Source organism: Triturus cristatus, chromosome 1_1 (assembly GCF_964204655.1).
Source record: "Triturus cristatus chromosome 1_1, aTriCri1.1, whole genome shotgun sequence".
Lineage (NCBI taxonomy): Eukaryota > Metazoa > Chordata > Amphibia > Caudata > Salamandridae > Triturus > Triturus cristatus.
In genome coordinates this window covers 625,278,184-625,300,537 of record NC_140579.1, presented here as the reverse complement: position 1 = coordinate 625,300,537, position 22,354 = coordinate 625,278,184, and the positions used below count along the sequence as shown (strand labels likewise).

The 22,354-nt window shown below is 45.8% G+C and overlaps 1 protein-coding gene across 1 annotated transcript in view; it reads left to right on the top strand.

Annotated features, from left to right (window-relative positions):
* Positions 1–22,354, top strand: part of LOC146870723 (myosin-7-like) — a gene marked incomplete at its 5' end in the record, with an annotated part of 160,975 nt that overhangs the window by 116,132 nt on the left and 22,489 nt on the right. The window contains 4 exons of the mRNA XM_085644017.1: positions 7,064–7,260; positions 14,796–14,979; positions 16,502–16,667; positions 17,354–17,478. Coding sequence (XP_085500143.1) covers positions 7,064–7,260; positions 14,796–14,979; positions 16,502–16,667; positions 17,354–17,478 — 672 coding nt within the window. The remainder of the gene's footprint in view (positions 1–7,063; positions 7,261–14,795; positions 14,980–16,501; positions 16,668–17,353; positions 17,479–22,354) is intronic.

The following is a 22,354-nucleotide window of genomic DNA, read 5'->3' as shown; positions in this document are numbered from 1 at the left end:
TCGTGATTCCTCGGTCGGACTTGGCTTTTCACGTTTGTAAGGTAAATCGTCCGAGGACGTGTCGGACACATTTTCCGACCCGAGGACGTGTGGGGAATGATTCCCAGTGCGGTTCGCATGGACTTTTTACCATGCGAATCGTGATTGCCAGTTCGTACGGCACTTGTACGATTCGTACGGTAAAAAGACCCGATACGAGTCGTACGGGGACATTTTTTACCGGATCGTGATCGGCACCTAAACAGTATCTAACTAGGCTCAAAATAAAATTTTAACCATGTAAAACATATAAAACAAACCTTACCTGTCACAACGCGAAGTAACTCCCAACCGCGAGCTTCCCTTCAACCCAAATGACCCAAAACAACATGACCGGGTTACAAAATAGAGCACCCAAAACATAATAAAACATTTAACTATAACCAAAATACCCTCATTAAATCATGTAAAATGTAAATTCACACCCAAATATTTTCTACTATTTAGTTAAAATAGACCTCTTTTTTTCATGTACCTAAAAATTGACTAAAAATTTTCATCATGTGTAAAATTATAAAAATAAATATTTCAAAAATTAAAATATTTATTATTATAATTTCTACAAAGAACAAATAACAAAAAAATGTATGAAAAATTGTTAAAAATATTTTGCATCAATTATAAAATTTTATTTATGTTTTCAAAACATTGTTAAAAAAATTATTAATATTTTACATATTAATATTAATAAAAAACGTATCACATGTTTGTACTACAAATATGAAAATGTTAAAAATGTTTATATATGAAAAGATTTGCCAAAAGTTTGGTATAAATATTTTCAAAACCTATTGCTATTTTACATTTAATTTAAAACACACAATTGTACTACATTATAAATAATGTAAATGTGTTAAAAATGTGTACAAAATATAGTAAATGTACATAACATTTTTTCTGACCTATATTCAATATGTTTGAATTGAATTACAATGTAAATAATGATATTTCTGAATGATTCTACTCAAATAAATAAACAATAAAAATTTACAAAAACTACAATAAAAACTATGTTCTTGTCTTATTAATTCTGGTTCTGTGATTATTTATATTTACCTTCTATTATCAATATTGAACATATGTAAAAAAATAGTTTTTCCAAAAATAAAAAAAGGACAAATATTATAAAATTACAGAATACCATTACCCATTATTCCAATACAAAATATTCAAATTTTTTTCCTACTAATCACATTTGGGTGCCGATTACGATCCGGTAAAAACCGGGTACGAACCGTCGGTCGGAGCGTTTTCCCCGTCCGACTCGTACCCGGTCGTAAAACTATACAAACATGGAATTACGATTCGCACGGAAACACCATTTCCGTACGAATCGTAAAAAACACCGACCGACGAAAATATACATACGAATGTGATCCGGGAATGCTGCGACGTGACGTCGGGACGCTTTCAGGCAGCGTTTCACGACCCAGGAATTACGATTCGAACCGACAGCAGTCCGGACGGCAATATTTTCACGGCACCCAAAAAGTGCCGCAAAAGCGAAGTACGGCGCGAATCGACCAGAATAGGTGGCCCGGTACGCACCGTACCCCCCCCCAGCCCCCGTAGGTACGCGCCGACCCCCCCCCCCCAGCCCCCGTAGGTACGCGCCAACCCCCCCAGCCCCCGTAGGTACGCGTCGACCCCCCCACAGCCCCCGTAGGTACGCGCCGACCCCCCCCAGCCCCCGTAGGTACGCGCCGACCCCCCCAGCCCCCGTAGGTACGCGCCGACCCCCCCCCAGCCCCCGTAGGTACGTGTCGAACCCCCCGTGTACGGTCGAGTCGAACCCCCCGTGTACGTTCGAGTCGAACCCCCCCGTGTACGGTCGAGTCGTACCCCCACCCGTGTATGTACGGTGCGTACCCCCATGTACGTTCGAGTCGAACCCCCCATGTACGTTCGAGTCAAACCCCCCCGTGTACGTTCGAGTCGAACCCCCCGTGTACGTTCGAGTCGAACCCCCCATGTACGTTCGAGTCGAACCCCCCGTGTACGTTCGAGTCGAACCCCCCCGTGTACGTTCGAGTCGAACCCCCCCGTGTACGGTCGAGTCGTACCCCCACCCGTGTATGTACGGTGCGTACCCCCAGCGCTACGACTCGAACGTACATGGGGGGGTTCGACACGTACCTACGGGGGCTGGGGGGGGTCGGCGCGTATGCGGGCACGTCTCCATGGTTGCTATGGGAGTTCGGTGCGGACGGTGATTTTTCCATCCGGTTGTATTCTCGGACGCACGGGATGGATCGTGATTCCTCGGTCGGACTTCACCTTTCACGTTTGTACGGTAATTCGTACGAGGACGTGTCAGACACATTTTCCGACCCGAGGACGTGTGGGGAATGATTCCCAATGCGGTTCGTATGGACTTTTTACCATGCGAATCGTGATTGCCAGTTCGTACGGCACTTGTACGATTCGTACGGTAAAAAGACCGGATACGAGTCGCACGGGGATATTTTTTACCGGATCGTGATCGGCACCTAAATATATCAATAAACATATCACATTACAACTTTAACTATATTTATTATCCTAAACTATAAATATTTCATTAAGTAGTACAAATCCAATATATAATAATAAAATCCAATTAATATACACTTAAATTTTTTTTTACTATTGCTATATAAATTTAATTTAATTTAATAAAATACCATACATTAAACCTCAAAATATACTATAACCACTGTACTTAACAATAATTACATTAGATGTTCCAAAGTAAAAACAACTAATTCTACACTTTCAATACTATTTAAATTAATTAAATCAATAATAACAAATATACACAATTTACATACTATTATCACTACAAAACATAATAAACACTTTAAACACAAAACATAAACTATTACCTATTTCCACTCTAATCTACAATAAATTGTAGTAGATAGATCCTGAACAGTAAACATGAATAATTTCCTATTCCCACTCCACTATACAATAGAATACAATAGCTCCAGTCTATAATAAATTGGACTATATGCTGGACACTGACCATAACTAATTTACTATTCCCACTCCAGTCTATAATAAATTAAAGTAGGTGCTGGACACTGACCATAAATAATTTACTATTCCCACTCCAGTCTATAATACATTACAGTAGGTGCTGGACACTGACCATAAATAATTTACTATTCCCACTCCAGTCTATAATAAATTACAGTACATGCTGGACAGTGACCATAAATTATTTACTATTCCCACTCCACTCTATAATAAATTAGAGTAGGTGCTGGACACTGACCATAAATAATTTACTATTCCCACTCCAGTCTATAATAAATTACAGTAGATGCTGGACACTGACCATAAATTATTTACTATTCCCACTCCAGTCTATAATAAATTACAGTACATGCTGGACAGTGACCATAAATTATTTACTATTCCCACTCCACTCTATAATAAATTAGAGTAGGTGCTGGACACTGACCATAAATAATTTACTATTCCCACTCCAGTCTATAATAAATTAGAGTAGGTGCTGGACACTGACCATAAATAATTTACTATTCCCACTCCAGTCTATAATAAATTACAGTAGATGCTGGACACTGACCATAAATTATTTACTATTCCCACTCCAGTCTATAATAAATTACAGTAGGTGCTGGACACTGACCATTAATAATTTACTATTACCACTCCAGTCTATAATAAATTAGAGTAGGTGCTGGACACTGACCATAAATAATTTACTATTCCCACTCCAGTCTATAATACATTAGAGTAGGTGCTGGACACTGACCATAAATAATTTACTATTCCCACTCCAGTCTATAATAAATTACAGTACATGCTGGACAGTGACCATAAATAATTTACTATTCCCACTCCACTCTATAATAAATTAGAGTAGGTGCTGGACACTGACCATAAATAATTTACTATTCCCACTCCAATCTATAATAAAGTAGAGTAGGTGCTGGACACTGACCATAAATAATTTACTATTCCCACTCCAGTCTATAATAAATTACAGTAGATGCTGGACACTGACCATAAATTATTTACTATTCCCACTCCAGTCTATAATAAATTACAGTAGGTGCTGGAAACTGACCATTAATATTTACTATTACCACTCCAGTCTATAATAAATTAGAGTAGGTGCTGGACACTGACCATAAATAATTTACTATTCCCACTCCAGTCTATAATAAATTACAGTAGATGCTGGACACTGACCATAAATAATTTACTATTCCCACTCCACTCTATAATAAATTAGAGTAGGTGCTGGACACTGACCATAAATAATTTACTATTCCCACTCCAGTCTATAATAAATTAGAGTAGGTGCTGGACACTGACCATAAATAATTTACTATTCCCACTCCAGTCTATAATAAATTACAGTAGATGCTGGACACTGACCATAAATTATTTACTATTCCCACTCCAGTCTATAATAAATTACAGTAGGTGCTGGACACTGACCATTAATAATTTACTATTCCCACTCCAGTCTATAATAAATTAGAGTAGGTGCTGGACACTGACCATAAATAATTTACTATTCCCACTCCAATCTATAATAAATTACTGTAGGTGCTGGACACTGACCATAAATAATTTACTATTCCCACTCCAGTCTATAATAAATTACAGTAGATGCTGGACACTGACCATAAATTATTTACTATTCCCAGTCCAGTCTATAATAAATTACAGTAGGTGCTGGACACTGACCATTAATAATTTACTATTCCCACTCCATTCTATAATAAATTAGAGTAGGTGCTGGACACTGACCATAAAAATTTTACTATTCCCACTCCAATCTATAATATATTAGAGTAGGTGCTGGACACTGACCATAAATAATTTACTATTCCCACTCAAGTCTATAATAAATTAGATTAGATGCTGGACACTGACCATAAATAATTTACTATTCCCACTCCAATCTTTAATAAATTAGAGTAGATGCTGGACACTGACCATGAATAAATTACTATTCCCACTCCCCTTTCTAACAAATTAATGTAACTACCAAAACACTACATATAAACAATGTATTAATCCAACAAAAACATATTAAATGTTTGGGTACTTACTGCACACTAAACATACATATTTTTCTTTTACCACTACTATATAAATTGCAATCATAAGAACCTCATTAATCAACATTAGCAATAATATACCCCTAAAAATATTTATTAGCAATAACTCCCCACCCTCAACCCACATAAATGTAATATTTATTTTCAATTATTTTATTTTTGTTGTTTAAATTTCTTATTATTTTTTTGTCACAACTAACTTTACAAACACTACCCATCCTTAACCCTATAAACCCACCATCACACTTCTAAATTAAAATATTATAATAAATTGCTAATATTAAATTGGTAAATTTAGAAATTTGTGCTAATATTTACTATTTGTTTGAATTTTTTTTTAAATTATTAATTTCAAAACACTACCCACCCTTATCCCCTATAAATCCTAAATACCTCTTATTAACACAATTATCTCCTTACAAATTTTACATTTTAATTTAAAAAACTATTATAAATGTAAATTTTAATAATAAATATTAAATTTTATATATATTTGTAAAACAATCCACACCCTTATCCCCTATAAACACAAAATCCCACTTATTACATTTATTTTCTTATTAAAATTGTAAAATTTCAATTTTAATACCAAATTTGAAATGTCAATTTTTTTTTTTAATTTTTTTTTTTTATATATATTTCTAAAACACTCCACAACCTTCTCCCCTATGAACCCTAAATCCCACTTATTACATTATTTATATTATTAAATTTTTTTAACTTCAATTTTATTCCAAAATTTAATTTTGAAATAATTTCATAAAAATTTAAATTTAATTTTTATTTATAAAACACTCCCCACCCTTATCCACGATATACCCAACATCCCACTAATAAAATGTATTTCCTAATAAAAATGTAAATATAGCAATTTTGTTCACAAATTAAATTCGAATTCCAAAAATATTTTTTAAAATATTTTATTTAAAATATATATTTTTAAAACACTCCCCACCCTTATCCCCTATAAACCCAACATCCCGCTCCTAAAATTATATATCAAAATTAAAAATATAATATTAATATAAACAAAATTATTATTTTAAATAAACTTAAATAAACATTTTCTAACACTTTTAACAATAATTTTTAACTATTAACAAAATCACAGAATACTATACTTTTTCGATATTTTCACAACACGATATTATGTCTTTCGATATACTATACCTCGATATTTTACTACACATAACATTATCGACATTTTTTACATCGATATAAAAAATAGAGATATTTTATCCCATCGATATATTTACTTCGATATTTCTGTATGTCGATATTACATTTCCGATATTTTGTCTACTCACCGTCAATGATTAAGTAACCTTTGTTATTGTATGTAAGAGAAGGGGACTATGACAAGTGTTAGTATGGAGGTTGGCCAATTGTTGTGTCATGTTTGCTCATGCATGCAGTAGAGGAAGGGACAAGCACGGTAAATGGGTTTCCAATATTGTGTCCTATATTTAGAGGGTGTTGGAGAAGAAGGAAGCCACAATACTGGTTGTGATAGTGAAGTACTCTCTACAAAGAGGAGAAATTGCTTACCACTATTACAATACAGGCAGTATGATCAAAGGGTAGTCTCACTGTTGGATGAATGGAAGCACTCTAGAAGAGGGATGTGAGCATTAGGACAGTGGTGTTTCTGTCCTATTAATGAAATATCAGGGGTTACTGAAACTGTGTATTGATAACGTATTGGCAGAATTATGGTTGGATTCAGCAGCTACAAGAGCTGGGGCTGTTGCAGGTTACATCTGAGGTATATCATTGGAGCTATGCGTGTCTTTCAGGTTCTAGAATGACCATAGATGTCACAGACCAAGAGCAAGGTGCATATCCACGTTAATCGGCCACTGGCCCACAATAAGCCTTCAGAAACTGGAGTGGGTATGAGGATAACATTGGCCCACTTGTGTCCTTGTGTTTAATTCTAGTCAAAGAATGCCCTGGCCCACGCACTACAATCAGCCCGTCACGACTGTGACATGCTGCGGGAGCAGTATGAGGAGGAGCAGGAGGCAAAGGCCGAGCTGCAGCGCATCCTATCTAAACCTAACTCCGAAGTGGCACAGTGGAGGACTAAGTACGAGACTGATGCCATCCAGAGAACCGAGGAGCTGGAGGACGCCAAGTGAGTGCACCATCATGAAAGTAGACATTGTTATCCTCGCGCTGTGAACAAATGTACCCTTCGGCCACATGATGAATTGAAACTAGTCTCTGAATCATTTGCTGATCTCGTAGAATCAAAAGGGCCAGCTGCAGTGCTTCAGCATCTGAAAGAAACACGTTAGTTAGATTCCTCACCTTAGAATATCCCCAGGCGTCAGACTGGATCCGGAAGATTTTTCGTCAGCAATACCCCTTGCGCGTCGCTAGGCGTCGTCTGCGGCTCCGCGTCCGTCGTCGGCGTCGTGCGCCGGAATGACGTCGTCGGAATACTTAGACGCCGCCCTCGCGCGCTGACGTCAGTTCTTCTTTTTTCCGCGCCAGTAAGCGCAGATCCGGGAGAGCTACCCCTTTAGTAGTTTTTGATCCCTTTTTGATCCTGTCTTGACTCCGGTGCCGGTAGGATGCCTGGTTTCAAAGCCTGTACGGACTGTAGCCGCTTGATGTCGGTTACGGACCATCACCGCCGGTGCCTTTACTGCTTGGGCCTCGATCACGAGGCGGAGTCGTGCTCGGACTGAAAGGCCCTGACCTCGAAGGCTAGACGGGAGCGGTCCCGTAAGCTTCGAGATTCGCCACTCGGCTCCGCGCGCCTCTCGATCCCGGTCCAGGAGGAGATCCAAGGATCGGTCGCGGAGCCGCAGCCGACGTCACCATCGGTCGTCGGGATCCAAGTCTTCGGGTAAGTCGAAGCATTCCAAGAAGTCCAAGAGGCGACACCGCTCTTCGGACTCCCCTCGCCGGTCGCGCGACTCGGCCGAGGGTCAGGGTGGTTCCACCCCCGCGGCTCCGGCGGAGCCGCAGGCGCCGCGCACGTCCCCATACCCTCCGGTCCCTGGGACTGACGCGACGCCGGCGGAAGTCAGTGCCTTCCTCTCGGCCATGAGGAATCTGGCTCCGCCGTCGGCGCCCGCTGGTGCGCCTTCGGGCCCCGCGGACCCGACTGGGCTGCCTTGCCTGCCGGTGGCTCCGGCCCCGGCGCCATTGACGGCTCCAGCCTCGACGCCGCAAGCGCCCGTGGGACCCGTTCTCGAGTCCCCGCCGACGCTGGTCGACCTCGTCACGCCTCCTCCGCCGGCGTCGACCCCGGTACCACCCCCGACGCCGACTCCGTTCGACGTCGAGCCCCGGTTCAGTCCCACTCCGGGCCCGGCGCCGCTAGAGACACATTATGTCTACCGCCCGGCTCCGTTACTTTCTCCTCTACACCAGGAGTCGGATGATGGGGACAACTGGGAGGGATCCGAGGATCCTATGGCCGTTCAGGCTCAACTGTCCCAGGACTGGGCAGATGAACTGGGGGAGGCCAGTGGCCTGGATACCTCTCCAGACTGTGGCTTCGGAGGAGGGCGCTGCTTTCTCTGTGGTGCTGCGCAAGGCGGCTGCAGCCCTTGGGCTCGAGCTGCCTGCCGTGGCTGTGAGGACTAACGTCCTTACTGAGGTGCTTCAGTCTGCAGCAAGCTCCACTGAGCCTCTGCTGCAATTCAATGAGGCCCTCATTGACGTTCTGCAGGGCACCTGGTCCAAGCCCTCCACAGTTCCTCCTGTGGACAGGAACGTCGCCAGGCGCCACCGCCCTGCTCCGGGCGACCCCAGTTTTCTGTCCCAACACCCTACCCCTGAGAGCCTGGTTATCCAGGCCTCCACCTCCCAATCCTCTTTCCCGACCGCCCCGCCGGACCGGGATTCCAAGAGACTAGAACAGTTTGGCAAGAAGCTGTTCTCCCTTAGTTTGGGCCTGCGGTCTTTGAACACCGCTTGTCTCTTGGACCGTTACTCCCACTCTCTGTGGGATGCGGTGGAGGACGAGCTGCCCCTGTGTCCGGAGGAGGTCCGGACACGACTTACCCAGGCTCTGGCCGATGGGAGGGATGCCGAGCGACATGCTATACGATGTGGGCTTGACACCACGGACTCGCTGGGTAGGGCCATTTCTACCACAGTGGCGCTTAGACGTCACGCCTGGCTGCGGTCCACGTCATTTTCGGGCGATGTCCAGAGCACTCTCATGGACATGCCCTTTGATGGCACTCGCCTTTTTGGCGAGAAAGCGGACAGTGCGCTGAATCGCTTTAAGGACTCCCGGGCTACGGCCAAGTCCTTGGGCCTCTCGGCCCCGCGGTCGCAAACTTCCGCCTTTCGCCCCTTTCGTGGCCAAGGAAGGGGTGCCTCCTCACGTGCGCCTAGCCACCAGCCGCAGAACCAACCTGCGCGCGGTCGTGGACGTGGTTTCCGCCGAGGCGATTCTGGAGGACGACGAGGTCAGCCCACATCCACCCCGGCAGCATCCGCCTCAAAGCCTTCCTAGTCCGAGCTTTCAGGCCCATTCCACGCCAGTGGGCGGCAGAGTTCGCCATCACCTGCTCCACTGGCGGTCCATCACATCGGACAGGTGGGTGCTGCAAATCGTCCGAAGGGGCTACTCCCTCCCCTTCGAGACGACCCCTCCAGCCATGTCACCGCAGCACCACCATATCTCGGGGGGATCATTTGAATCTTCTCCACGAGGAAGTTTCGGCCCTCTTGGCCAAGGGGGCCGTCGAGCGCGTTCCGAGCCCAGAAGTAGGTCGTGGTTGTTATTCCCACTACTTTCTGGTTCCCAAGAAGGGCAAAGGGGGCCTACGCCCTATCTTGGACCTCCGGAACGTCAATACCTTCCTCCGGAAGGAAAGGTTCAAGATGTTAACTTTGGCTCAGGTTCTAGCTGCCCTAGACCCCGGAGACTGGATGGTAGTGTTGGACTTGCAGGACGCATATTTCCACATCCCTGTCCTGCCGGCCCACCGGCGTTACCTGCGGTTCACGGTGGGCCCAGAGCACTTTCAGTTTACCGTGCTCCCCTTCGGCCTCACCAGTGCCCCTCGGGTGTTCACGAAAGTGATGGCGGTGGTCGCAGCTCATCTGCGCAGATCAGGGGTTCCAGTCTTCCCCTATCTCGACGACTGGTTGTTGAAGGCGGGCTCGCCCCAGACAGTCGTCTCCCACCTCCAGACTACGGCGGATCTCCTGCATTTGCTGGGATTTTCCATCAACGTTCCGAAGTCACACCTGAGCCCCTCTCAAAAGCTCCTCTTCATCGGAGCGGTTCTCGATTCGGCGCAGTTCCGGGTCCATCCACCGGAACAGCGGGTCCGGGATATACAGGCCCTGATTCCCATCTTTCGGCCTCTATCCTGGGTCTCGGTCAGGCTAGTGTTGCGGCTTCTGGGGCTGATGGCCTCCTGCATCCTACCAGGCATGCGGGCTCTGCAGTAGGACCTGAAGTTTCAGTGGGCCCAGCATCACGGCAACCTGTCCGACCATGTCTTGATCTCGGAGGGCACTGCACAGCAGTTGCAGTGGTGGCTCACGGACCGCGATTGGGTCAAGGGCAAGAGCCTCTCCCTTCCCCATCCGGAGCATGTCGTGGTGACGGATGCGTCCCTCCTGGGATGGGGTGGCCATATGGGAGAGGCGGAGATCAGAGGCCTCTGGTCTCCGGCGGAGTCTCGTCTCCACATCAACCTGTTGGAGTTGAGAGCGATCCGACTTGCACTGAAAGCCTTCCTTCCCTCTGTCAGGAGAAGTGTCGTGCAGGTGTTCACGGACAACACCACCGCCATGTGGTATTGCAACAAACAGGGCGGGGTGGGGTCGTGGACCCTTTGTCAGGAGGCTCTGCGCCTCTGGACATGGCTGGAACACCAGGGCGTCACCCTGGTGGTTCAACATCTGGCAGGCTCTCTGAACGCCAGAGCAGACGAACTCAGCCGCCGGTGCATGATGGATCACGAATGGCGTCTGAACTCCGAAGTGGCGCAAGGTCTCTTTCAGCAGTGGGGAGAGCCTTGGTTAGATCTATTCGCCACCGAAGAGAACGTGCAATGTCAGCAGTTCTGCGCATTGGAATTTCCAAGGCGGCACTCGCTCGGCGACGCTTTTCGTCACGAGTGGAGTTGCGGTCTGTTGTACGCCTTTCTGCCTATACCACTTCTGCCCAGAGTGCTGAAGAAGATCAAGCGCGACCGGGCCCAAGTCATCTTGGTGGCTCCGGACTGGGCACGAAGGTACTGGTATCCCGAGCTACTCAGTATGTTGACCGATCCTCCGATACGTCTGCCCCTTCGGGAGGATCTTCTGTCGCAGCAGCAGGGGACGGTCCTCCACCGAACCTGTCCAGCCTCCACCTCCATGCGTGGAGATTGAGCGGCGGCAGTTGATGCCATTTGACTTGCCTCCTGAAGTCTGTGATATCATTCTGGCAGCCAGGCGTCCCTCCACAAAGACGGTATACGCCTGCCGGTGGAACAAATTTGTGGCATGGTGCACAGCAAAGGCTGTGGATCCCCTTTCCGCCCCTCTTTCTGAGGTTCTCCTCTTTCTTCTTTCTTTGGCCCGGCAGGGCTCTGCCTTGGGCACCTTGAAAGGTTATCTTGCTGCCATCTCTGCCTTCTTAAGGCTTCCTGATCAGCCTTCTCTTTTCAAGTCCCCTGAAGTTACACGCTTTCTAAAAGACATTACTCACACGTTCCCTCCTGTCCCTTTTGTAATGCCTCAGTGGGACTTGAATCTTGTCTTGACATTCCTGATGTGCGCTCCCTTCGAGCCTCTTCACAATTGTCCTCTTCGTCTTCTGACTCTTAAGACTGCTTTTCTGGTAGCCATCACCTCGGCTAGACGGGTGAGTGAGCTCCAGGCTTTATCTTCAAAGCCTCCTTTTCTGTCTGTTCATCCGGACAAGGTTGTCCTTCGGCCTCGTCCCTCCTTTCTTCCGAAAGTGGTGACTCCATTTCATCTTGGGCAGTCTGTCACCTTGCCCACCTTCTTTCCGCCTCCGCATCCTTCCAAAGAGGAAGAGAGGCTCCACCGTCTGGACCCAAAACGTGCGCTCTCCTTTTATCTGGACCGCACAAAGCAGTTCCGGGTGGACGACCAACTTTTCGTTGGATACGTGGGTGCTAAGAAGGGGAAAGCGGTGCACAAACGGACCATCTCTCGGTGGGTCGTTTTGTGTATCAAAATTTGTTACTCCTTGGCGAAAAAGGACCCTCCTGTTGGGCTGCGCGCCCACTCCACTCGGGCCACAGCGGCTACTACTGCTTTGGGACGGGGTGTCCCTTTGCAGGACATCTGTCAGGCAGCGACGTGGGCTTCGCTACACACGTTTGCCAGGCATTATTGCCTTGACAGCCAAGTCCGGAGGGATGGCTTCTTTGGCCGTTCTGTCCTCCAGGACTTTCTGGTGTGATCTTGGTTCGCAGACCCACCACCGGGGATGGTATTGCTTGGGTATCTATTCTAAGGTGAGGAATCTAACTAACGTGTTTCTTTCAGATGAACAAGTTACTTACCTTCGGTAACGATGTATCTGTAAGAAACATTAGTTAGTTAGATTCCTCACCGACCCACCCATCCTCCCCGTTCTGCGAACTGACATCTAGGGTTAAGGTTATCCTTTTCAGGCCCCTAGATTTTATTTTTGGCACCAGTGTCGGTCTTTGCATGGCTCTGCGTTCCTGGCGCGGAAAGCTATGTACAAGAACTGACGTCAGCGCGCGAGGGCGGCGTCTAAGTACTCCGACGACGTCATTCCGGCGCACAACGCCGACGACGGACGCGGAGCCGCAGACGACGCCTAGCGACGCGCAAGGGGTATTGCTGACGAAAAATCTTCCGGATCCAGTCTGACGCCTGGGGATATTCTAAGGTGAGGAATCTATCTAACTAATGTTTCTTACAGATACATCGTTATCGAAGGTAAGTAACTTGTTCTTCTGTTCTGCTGTACATTGTAAAGCCATATTCCAATTGAGGGGCTGCACAAACAGATTTTACCCTGATCCATGAGAGCAAAATGAACCCATGTGTTGCAGTGCCGATCACACATGGTTCTTTTCAGTAAATAAAGATATTTTTCGTCCATTTTGAAATGTTACTGCCAGTTACGAAACCCTTCATTATCACCTTTGGCCAACATGAGAACATTTCTAGACAATTGTCACTGAGTTAAATGGAAAGGCATACTTTCTCACAAAATCTAGGGCATTTTAATTTTTTCAGTATTAGGGTGTTTAAAGTGATGATATGTGATAAGAGTAAATTTCAGGATTAATTTACAGTATTTTAAAGCTGCAAAAGCCAATAGTATTCATTATATTTTGGGATGCAGATACATGGTTTTATTGCTGATCCCTGCATACATTTCTCCTCCCCTTCCCGCTTCCAGGCAGGTTTTCTTCTCTTCAGTTTCTCCATGGGTATCTGAGTATCAGGCTACCTTTCTCCCAATCTCAGCAGTGCTTCCACTTATCTCCTAACTAACAAGCTTTTTGTTTGCTTTTATGTTTGTATTGGAATATAAGACGAACAAAAGGTTTGTCTGTTGGTAGAGTCACCTCTTCAGATGCAGGTAAGTGAGGGGTGGTGAGAGAGAGCTCAAGGGCTGTGTGGGGAATTTGATGAATTCAGTGATGGGAAATGTCACCTTTCAACTTTACCTTAGTCTGGGCACAAGAACTCTGGTCAGATCAGAGATCATGAAATGACAGATCAGGTCAAGCTATGTCACTGCAAATCTTTAGAAGAGTTGAGATCATGCGCATCTCTGTTTCTTGTATCCTGGAGTTCCTAGGGTGAGCATTGGTATTCATCTAATATAGCACATCAATGACAAGGAGACCTTCCTTTGATCTATAACCAGAACAAATTATGCATTGGAGTTGGGGGTTATACCACAGCACCCTCCAAGTCAGACCCCCATGGCGAGTCCATTCATATCCTCTGAAATGGTCACAATCAGCTCCTGGAGTCTCTGTGCTGCTCTCTAAATAGGGTTTGCATTGAAACCCAATTTTAAAGCAGGTGAGCAGAAGGGTTCTACAATTTTAAGGAAAGCAATTAAACATCCAGCTTTCGCTTTACTTGTCACTGTATTGCCTTCTAATGGTTATCTCCACCAATAATGTCCTCTACTTTTCATACTACTCCACTACTCCCCCCTGTCGTCCATCCAGAGACCTTCCTCTTCCATGGCCTGTGTCCATATTAAAGGTGCTATTGCCCATATCTGGGCACTGATCATCCCTAAACACTGGCCATCTGTGTATCCTGACCATTCCTGCTCTTTACCAATCTGCAGTTCATACCTGCAAATACTGTTAATTGCTAAAGCACAGTGACCGTCCATTGACAGTAGTCATCTGCAGATAGGATTCGCCTTTGGACAGTATCCATCGGCAGATACTGTCCATTCATGGACAGAGTTCATCAACAGATTTAATACGTCCATGGATATTGCTCATCTGTAACTACTACTTGTCTATTGGCGGGGTCTACCTGTGGTGTCCATGTACAGGTATTGATCTTCCATCAGCAGTGTTCTAGTTCATTTGTTTAAAGCATCCTGAGGAATCTGCTCATCTCCCCCGGTCACTGACCTTGCTTCGCCATTGATAGCATCATACAGCACCCTGTTCTGAAAAGCTCTGTTTCATCTTCCTCCTCTTGTCCACCTGGTAGGAAGAAACTGGCCCAGCGGCTGCAAGAAGCTGAGGAGGCCGTGGAGGCAGTGAACGCTAAATGCTCCTCCCTGGAGAAGACTAAGCATAGGCTGCAGAGCGAGATCGAGGACCTCATGGTGGACCTTGAGCGTTCCAATGCTGCAGCGGCTGCCCTAGACAAGAAGCAGAGGAACTTTGATAAGGTATGCAGGGATGCAGAGAGTATATACACAGCTGACGTTGTGAGGCTGAAGGAGGTCCTGCTGTAGGAAAGATTGGGAGAGATTGTGGCCTTACGGCCAGAGCTGCCGACTTTGGAGCTGGGGAACCAGGTTCGAACCTCGGCGTCAGCTCAGTTTCCTGTAATTCTGGGCAAAATCACTTAATATCAAGATTGCCAAGAAGCAATGGGAAAAAAAGTGTTAAGGGTACATGTGGATAACGGGCAACAGAAAATATGCAACAGGGAGACTGGAAGAGGCAGATAGAAGGGGATGGGGGAGAGGAAGACGGGACTACAGTAGAGAAGAGACTGGAAGATGGGTTAGAAAACTAATGCTGGGGATTATGTGAATAAAAAAGAAACAGAGGAGGTGGAGTCTGAAGAGGAGGAGAGAAATTATAGTAGATGAGCAGAAAAAGGGCACAGAAAAACATGTCATGGGGAAGAGATAGAGAAAAAAAGTAGAAGAGGCACAGGTGATAATTGTAAGGTGGATGCTGAAGAATGTGGCTGTATAAGAAGAGGAATCTTGAAGTGGGTAGGCGCAGGAAGCATTATGAGCGACAACTCTCTTCTAGCTGTGCTACCAGAAAGGGGTAAGATATCTTTTTTATATATAATCTCTATTTGATGTTCTCCGAACAATAACTCCCAAAGCTCAGCTCAGCCAAGACTGAAATGTTCTTTGGCGTCAATATTTCCACCCGGTTAAATAATTGGTGGTTCAACCAATTGGGAATCTGTTCTCCACCAGTATGTTTCGGTCCCAATCTGGGTGTCATTTTCAATGACCAACTAGCCTTTAAAGTTACCTCTCTCTGCTTCTTGATTCTAGAAACTGAGGGAGATCTCGCCTTTTCTACGAAAGCCACACATTTTAATGTCATTCAAGCTACTTTGGAATCCAAACTTGACTATTGTAATTGACTTTCTTAGTTTAGTAAAATATCTTGCTCATTTCTTTGGCTTATTTAGAATTGGGGAGCTTGACTATTGCTTAACCTGCTATGTCTTCTCACTTTTTTCTACATCAAAAAAATTATATTGGTTGTCTATTGAGAAAAGAGCTCTTTTTAAATGTCTGAATATACAGTTTGGGTCCAAGATTTCTATGAGACTTTTTAAAATGTATCATAAATTACAACCACTCCACTAAACTAACAGTTTCCTCTTGAAAAATGCATGATTAAAAATACTTGGCAGGAAGGCCGACCTTTTTCTTATCAACCTTGTAAAAGTTGGATTTCCTACCAACACATATTTGCTCAATAACCAACCATCTTCAATTTCTAAAGGTCGTTAAAACCTGTTTTTTCATTGTGTAACATATTCTATCTAATCTGAACTCTGTTAGTGCCAGGATGCCTTTCAGTAACCACACACTTTATAAAACCACATAAATCGATCAACTCTGTACTTGATCATCCCAATCCCATGCCGCTCTCTGCCTGCCTGGCACCCCGTCTGTAAGTGTAGACTCTTGATCCTTCACCCTTCGACAGGTCTTGGCCGAGTGGAAGCAGAAGTATGAGGAGTCCCAGATGGAGCTGGAATCGTCCCAGAAGGAGGGGCAGTCGCTGAGCACTGAGCTCTTCAAGTTGAAGAATGCATATGAAGAGTCCTTAGAACATCTGGAGACCTTCAAAAGGGAAAACAAGAACCTGCAAGGCGAGGAACTGAATTTCTGTGGGTCAAGAATGGAGAGGGGCCCAGATGAAATTGTCTATCTTTATTTCAGAGCGGTACAAAAGGGGGCGGTGATGGATGGAGCATCAGAACCAATCAAACACTTACACCCAGTCAACAGATCTGGGTTTGATCCATCACCGTTCTTTAGCCCACTCTGCCACCCCAGTTCAGACATGGCCATATGCAAATCAGTCCGACCCTGTGCCTCATGGGAACAGTCCAGCCCGAACTGCCAAGCCATGCCTTCCCTGGACCGGAAACAAGCTTCCTAGGACCGGTTTCTGGCATTTCAGCCGTCTTCAGCCAGGCTTGCTTGAATCCAGTGGCAAAGTGAGCAAGGGACTCACGTCTGAGCATACCCTGCCAACTTGTTGCATATGGCCATGTCTGAACTGGGGTGGCAGAGTGGGCTAAAGAACGGTGATGGATCAAACCCGGATCTGTTGACTGGGTGTGAGTGTTTGATTGGTTCTGATGCTCCGTCCATCACCACCCCCTTTTGTACATCTTTATTTCAGACACAAGAAGATAGAGTATGTTGAAAGTCTGGAAAATCATCAAGTTTAAATGACACTGCATTCCCATGAGATGTGCTGAAGGAGGCAGAGGATGTGATATACTACCTGGGACCATTTACAAATTAACCGTAATGCATTATTTTTCAGAGGAGATTTCTGACTTGACAGAACAGCTGGGAGTGAGTAGCAAGAGCATCCATGAACTGGAGAAACTGAGGAAGCAACTGGAGCAGGAGAAGCTGGAGCTGCAGTCTGCCCTGGAGGAAGCCGAGGTGAGAAGGGCGCCCCTGCTTGGGGACACAGTCTTTACTTATTTTGTCTATTCAGAATTCAGGGGCAGCTAGATAAGTTCGGGGAGAGGATGTGGCCTTATGGCTAGAGCGGTCGACCTCGAACCTGGGGAACTGGGTTCGAGTTCCAGCAGGGACGTTTAACATCCTGTGATTGAGGGCAAATCACTTAATCTCCCGTGCCTACAAAATAAATGTGTGTGTCTGTAGTGCAACTGGTGCTCATGTACAGCGCTCTGATACCTTTAGGTCAAGTTCTACCTGTATAACACTCCCCCAAAAAACAACAACAAAGAAAAAGATCATCTTTACAAATAGAAATTAAGCCCTTCCATACAACTCTGATCAGGAATAGACCAAACTTGGCAATCCCGCAGCTCTAGGTCTTGAGCTTGCAGAGTCCTGGCAGTCAAAGCCCTTGAGAGGGCTTCATGTCACCACTGGCCCTCTACGGGGTGGTATAGAATGAAGGGGACAACATAAAGGCTTCTTTGAGGCCAGTTATTAAAGTTTCATCCATGTGATAGTTGATAGCATTATAGTCAGACATTAATCTGTCATCCATATAATGGGGATACCATGACTACTTATTATCAGACTTTAATTGTTCTCTTTGGCGATCACATGAGGAACAATCCTCAGCTATGTATTTGCTCTTTGGTGACAACCTGTGGACCAGTTGTCAGCCTTGAATCCATCAGAAAAAGTTAGTATTATGGGGATGACATGAGGGACCCTTATTTGTGAGGAACTTTACCTGGACGCCGCCACTTGCCGACTAAGTGAACTGGGAAACCGCCAACTCATCTTGTAGCCTCCCTGTGTCCCTGGAGGGATTGACCACCATATCGCCGTTTAACAACTTGCAGCACCCGCTTCGCGGGTGCCGCTGCGCGGCATTTGGCGTGGGGTCGAGGCTGCAGGAGCGCCAGAGAGCACCCGGAAGGAGGAGGGAACAACAGCGTGAGGTAACTGAGGGCGCGTGCTGCAGGGACTCTCTAGACCAGGAGTCCCTGCGCTGCACAGGTGTGCACGGCCGCGCCCCCAGCAAGACACGCCCCCGGCCGCAACGCCTCCTTTAAGAACAGCGCTCTTCCGCTCAGCGGGACGCGAGCGGGACGCCGAGCGAAGCCCGGGCAAAGAGCAGGCCCTCTGTGGCCCTCAGAGGCCAGAAGAGGCTGGACTGGGCCGCAAACCCTGGTCGGTTACACTTAGCTCCTTTTTGCTACTACTGCTAGGAAATACGGGTAATGAACTGTCGCGAAACTAGAAGTATGGCCGCTGTAGGAGCTAAAAAACTCACTGGAACTCTGGACGATTTTATCACCCGCACTCATGCGTTAATCGACGAGGGAATAATACTAATGGATAGGAGAGTGTCCCAAGACTTGGCCATGGCCAAGCGATCCTCCCTGGGCCTTATTGCACAGGCACAGACACCTAACATTGACTCTCGGACAGATATACAGGCCCTAGTACATAGCACTGGAGAGACTGGGGATCTTGATGCTTCAAACACTTTACAGGATCTGGAGGCTTCTCCTAACCTTCATCTCCTAACAGAGAGTGGAGCGCAACAAAGTGAGTCAAACACCTCTAACACCATATCCGCTACAAACGAAAGGGGCCGGATAGAAGGGGCAATCCCCAAGCAAAATCGAAAGGCCAATAAACCATCCATTCCTAAAGGAAAGAAGGTTTGAATTCCCCCTAATCTCCCTAACATGGATAAATTGCCAGTAGTTTTACCTAGTCCCACAGGGGGACCGCATTCTATTAAGAGTGGTTTACCCTTGAGCCTTCCAGACGACACTATCATCGACCAAAGTCTGGAGGAAATTCTGGAGCTGAGCGGGGAAGTTGGTAATTTAGCAAAATCACCATCACAGGAGGGGAATGGTTCAAGCATAAATAACACCACTATTTTTAATATGTTAAAAGTATTGCTCGAACCCATAGAGGCTAGATTACGCTGCCTGGAAACTGTCCTAAAAAACATACATAAGGATATAAGTGCCCCTAGTTTTACCTTGAACAACAAAACCGCCCAGGTCACCATCCCACCTAAAACGGCCAACAAGCCTTCGGTGGCTGTTAACAGAACGTTGGAGACCAAAAATGTGGCCCCCAAGAAACCTAGTAACACTCCAAACCAGGTTGGCACCAAAACAAAGCCCTCTGTAATTGACCAAACTCAGAAAACAGATCAAACCCAGAAAACAATTAAAATTAATCCAACCCCTCAGGCTACATCAAGTGATTGCTTATCACAGCTTCTAAATCTTGATGCACCCGACAGAGCCAAGGGCATGGCCCGCAGAAATATTCACCTTCCCCCTGATGCCTGTCCCTACGTGATCATTCTCACTGGTGTTACTGAAATCCCTCCATCAGAAGTAGAATCGTACCAGGCTCTTAAAAACAAAGTATGTCACTGGCTATCCAAAAATTATCCCCTCCCGCCAAACATACCGAGCAATATTCTAATGATAGAGAGAGTTCCGTGGGTGGGAGGCAACAGAAAAAACCTACAAGGGGACTGCGTAGTGGTCACCTTTGAGAATACGGAGGTTGTAGATTTTATTTGTAGTAGTGGATCCCCTAGATATCAGGCGAGCACGGTGACTGCTAGACCTCTTTCCTACTTTTATCTACCACATAATCAAGCTGATAATCGATGGAGCTGGTTAAAAGGACCACATGACCGTAAATCCAGACAGAGACTTAATCCCCCCTGGGAAATACAATCCCTTGGGTGGGCGGAGGGGTGGGATGCGGGATGGAACCTGGCAAGGAGCAGAAGAGGTAGACCGCGCCAAGGCGGTCCTCTTGTTGGTCCACATCACATCCAACCTTATTATTACCACCAGCTTACAAATGGTCTAGACAATCCCTTGCACTTTCCAATAGCCAATCGCTTTGAATGCCTGTCAACCACAGACTGGGTTGACTGACAAACACAGGGCTCGTCAATTGGACGGAGTTATCAGATTATTCCTATTCAACCATGTAAGGATGTTGCTACGGAGGACTTGATTAAATTAAACTTATCTCCTACGCCTGACAAAGGCCCGGCGGAGGGCGAGTGCCGGGTAGAGCTTACCCCTCCTAACGTAGATTCACTATATTGTAAATTTCTCACCTGGAATGTGGCGGGTTTAAATGTAAAGGCTCTAGATCCCATATGGCAAGGGTTCGTAAAACAATACGACATCCTGGCAATCCAAGAAACATGGGACACCACCACAAGTTTTTCATTGGATGGTTTCCGCAGTTTTTCTACTCCAGCAGTTCCAGGAGCAAGAGGGAGAGCAAAGGGTGGCCTACTCACACTGTGTTCTCTGGACTTGGTGGGGGTTTTTAAAAAACTAGATTCGGCACCCATGAACACGTTAGTTGTGGAGTGGACTCTACCTGATACAAAAAATTTTTTGCTTATTAATTTCTATAATTCCAAGGAGGTTTCCTACGCGAATGAGCATTTGACCTCCCTGTTAGACTTCCTGTCAGTCTATAGACAAGATTGCATTTCCGTCCCAGAGATGGTAATCCTGGGTGATTTTAACATTCACCCTTGTGAGGGAGATTGCTATAACGATAGATATGGGGGTTTACCGACCGAGGGCATTCCCCATTTCGAACACACGAACGAGGGTGAGTGTCTTGAGACTTTCCTTGCGAACTTAAACCTATTTGAATTTGATCGGGGCAAAAAGGAATCCAGAGCCCCAACCTTTATTGGGAGAGACGCCAACACCGTCAGACTATATTTTTGTATCAACCGGGGTCCTGTTAAAGGCATGTGAGTATAGGGTTGTTACTGCTAGTTTCAGTGATCATCATCCTGTCCTCCTAATGCTGGACCTAGACTGTTTCCGGACCAGTAGATTGACAGGCGTGGCAGCTTCAAAAGACTTGACGACTAAGGACCAGGGAAGGCGTCTAAAATGGGGGATGATTGTCCCTGATCAATTCTTCCAAACATTAGCCCAAGAGTCGGAGGCTAATATGGCAGTGTGCTTAGATCCAACCGCCCTGGGCTCCGATGTAGTCGCTGCATATGAGGAGATATGTGTAAGGATCTCTAAGAACCTGGAGCCAAGGCCAGGCGCACAAAGGAATCAGAAGATTTACAAATGGTTTAACAAGGAATGCTCGCTAAAACACAGTGCCCTGCTGAAAGCACTTAAATATAAACCCAGAGACAGGCCCTTAGTGGCTAACCTAAGGAAGGAATACAAAATTGCAGTTATTAATCGCAAAACCCAAATTAAGGAGGAAGCTTGGGATAGTTTACTATCCATTGATGTATTGAGAGACAGCAAAAAGTTTTGGGCCACTGTGAACCAGCCTTTTTTTTCCGAGGATGGGAAAACTGATATGGACTGTGTGATCGAAGACGATAGATGGCTAGGCCACTTCAAACAGATTTATGAATCCACAGCATTAACTTCACCAGTCAGTGCCCATGCTTCATCCCACCTGGTTATGGAGTTTAACACCACCGAGGTTGAAAGGGCGAGTAAAGACACAAGTAAACACAAGGCCCCGGGACCTGATGGGGTCCCCGCAGATCTCTACATCCAGTATCCGCAATTTTGGTCAAAAATATTAACCAATGTTTTCAATGCGATACCTGCAGCTGGTTTTCCTTCCTCCTGGTCTACCTCTATTATTGTGCCCATCTTCAAGAAAGGGAACAGGGGGGACCCTGCCTGCTACAGGCCAATCTCCCTGTTGGACTCGGCCGTTAAGATCCTGGGCAGAGTCATTCTGCAAAGACTGGGGGATTGGCTTGTGGAGAGCGGGATCCTTTCGGAACTACAGTATGGTTTCAGAGCACATAGAGGGACCATGG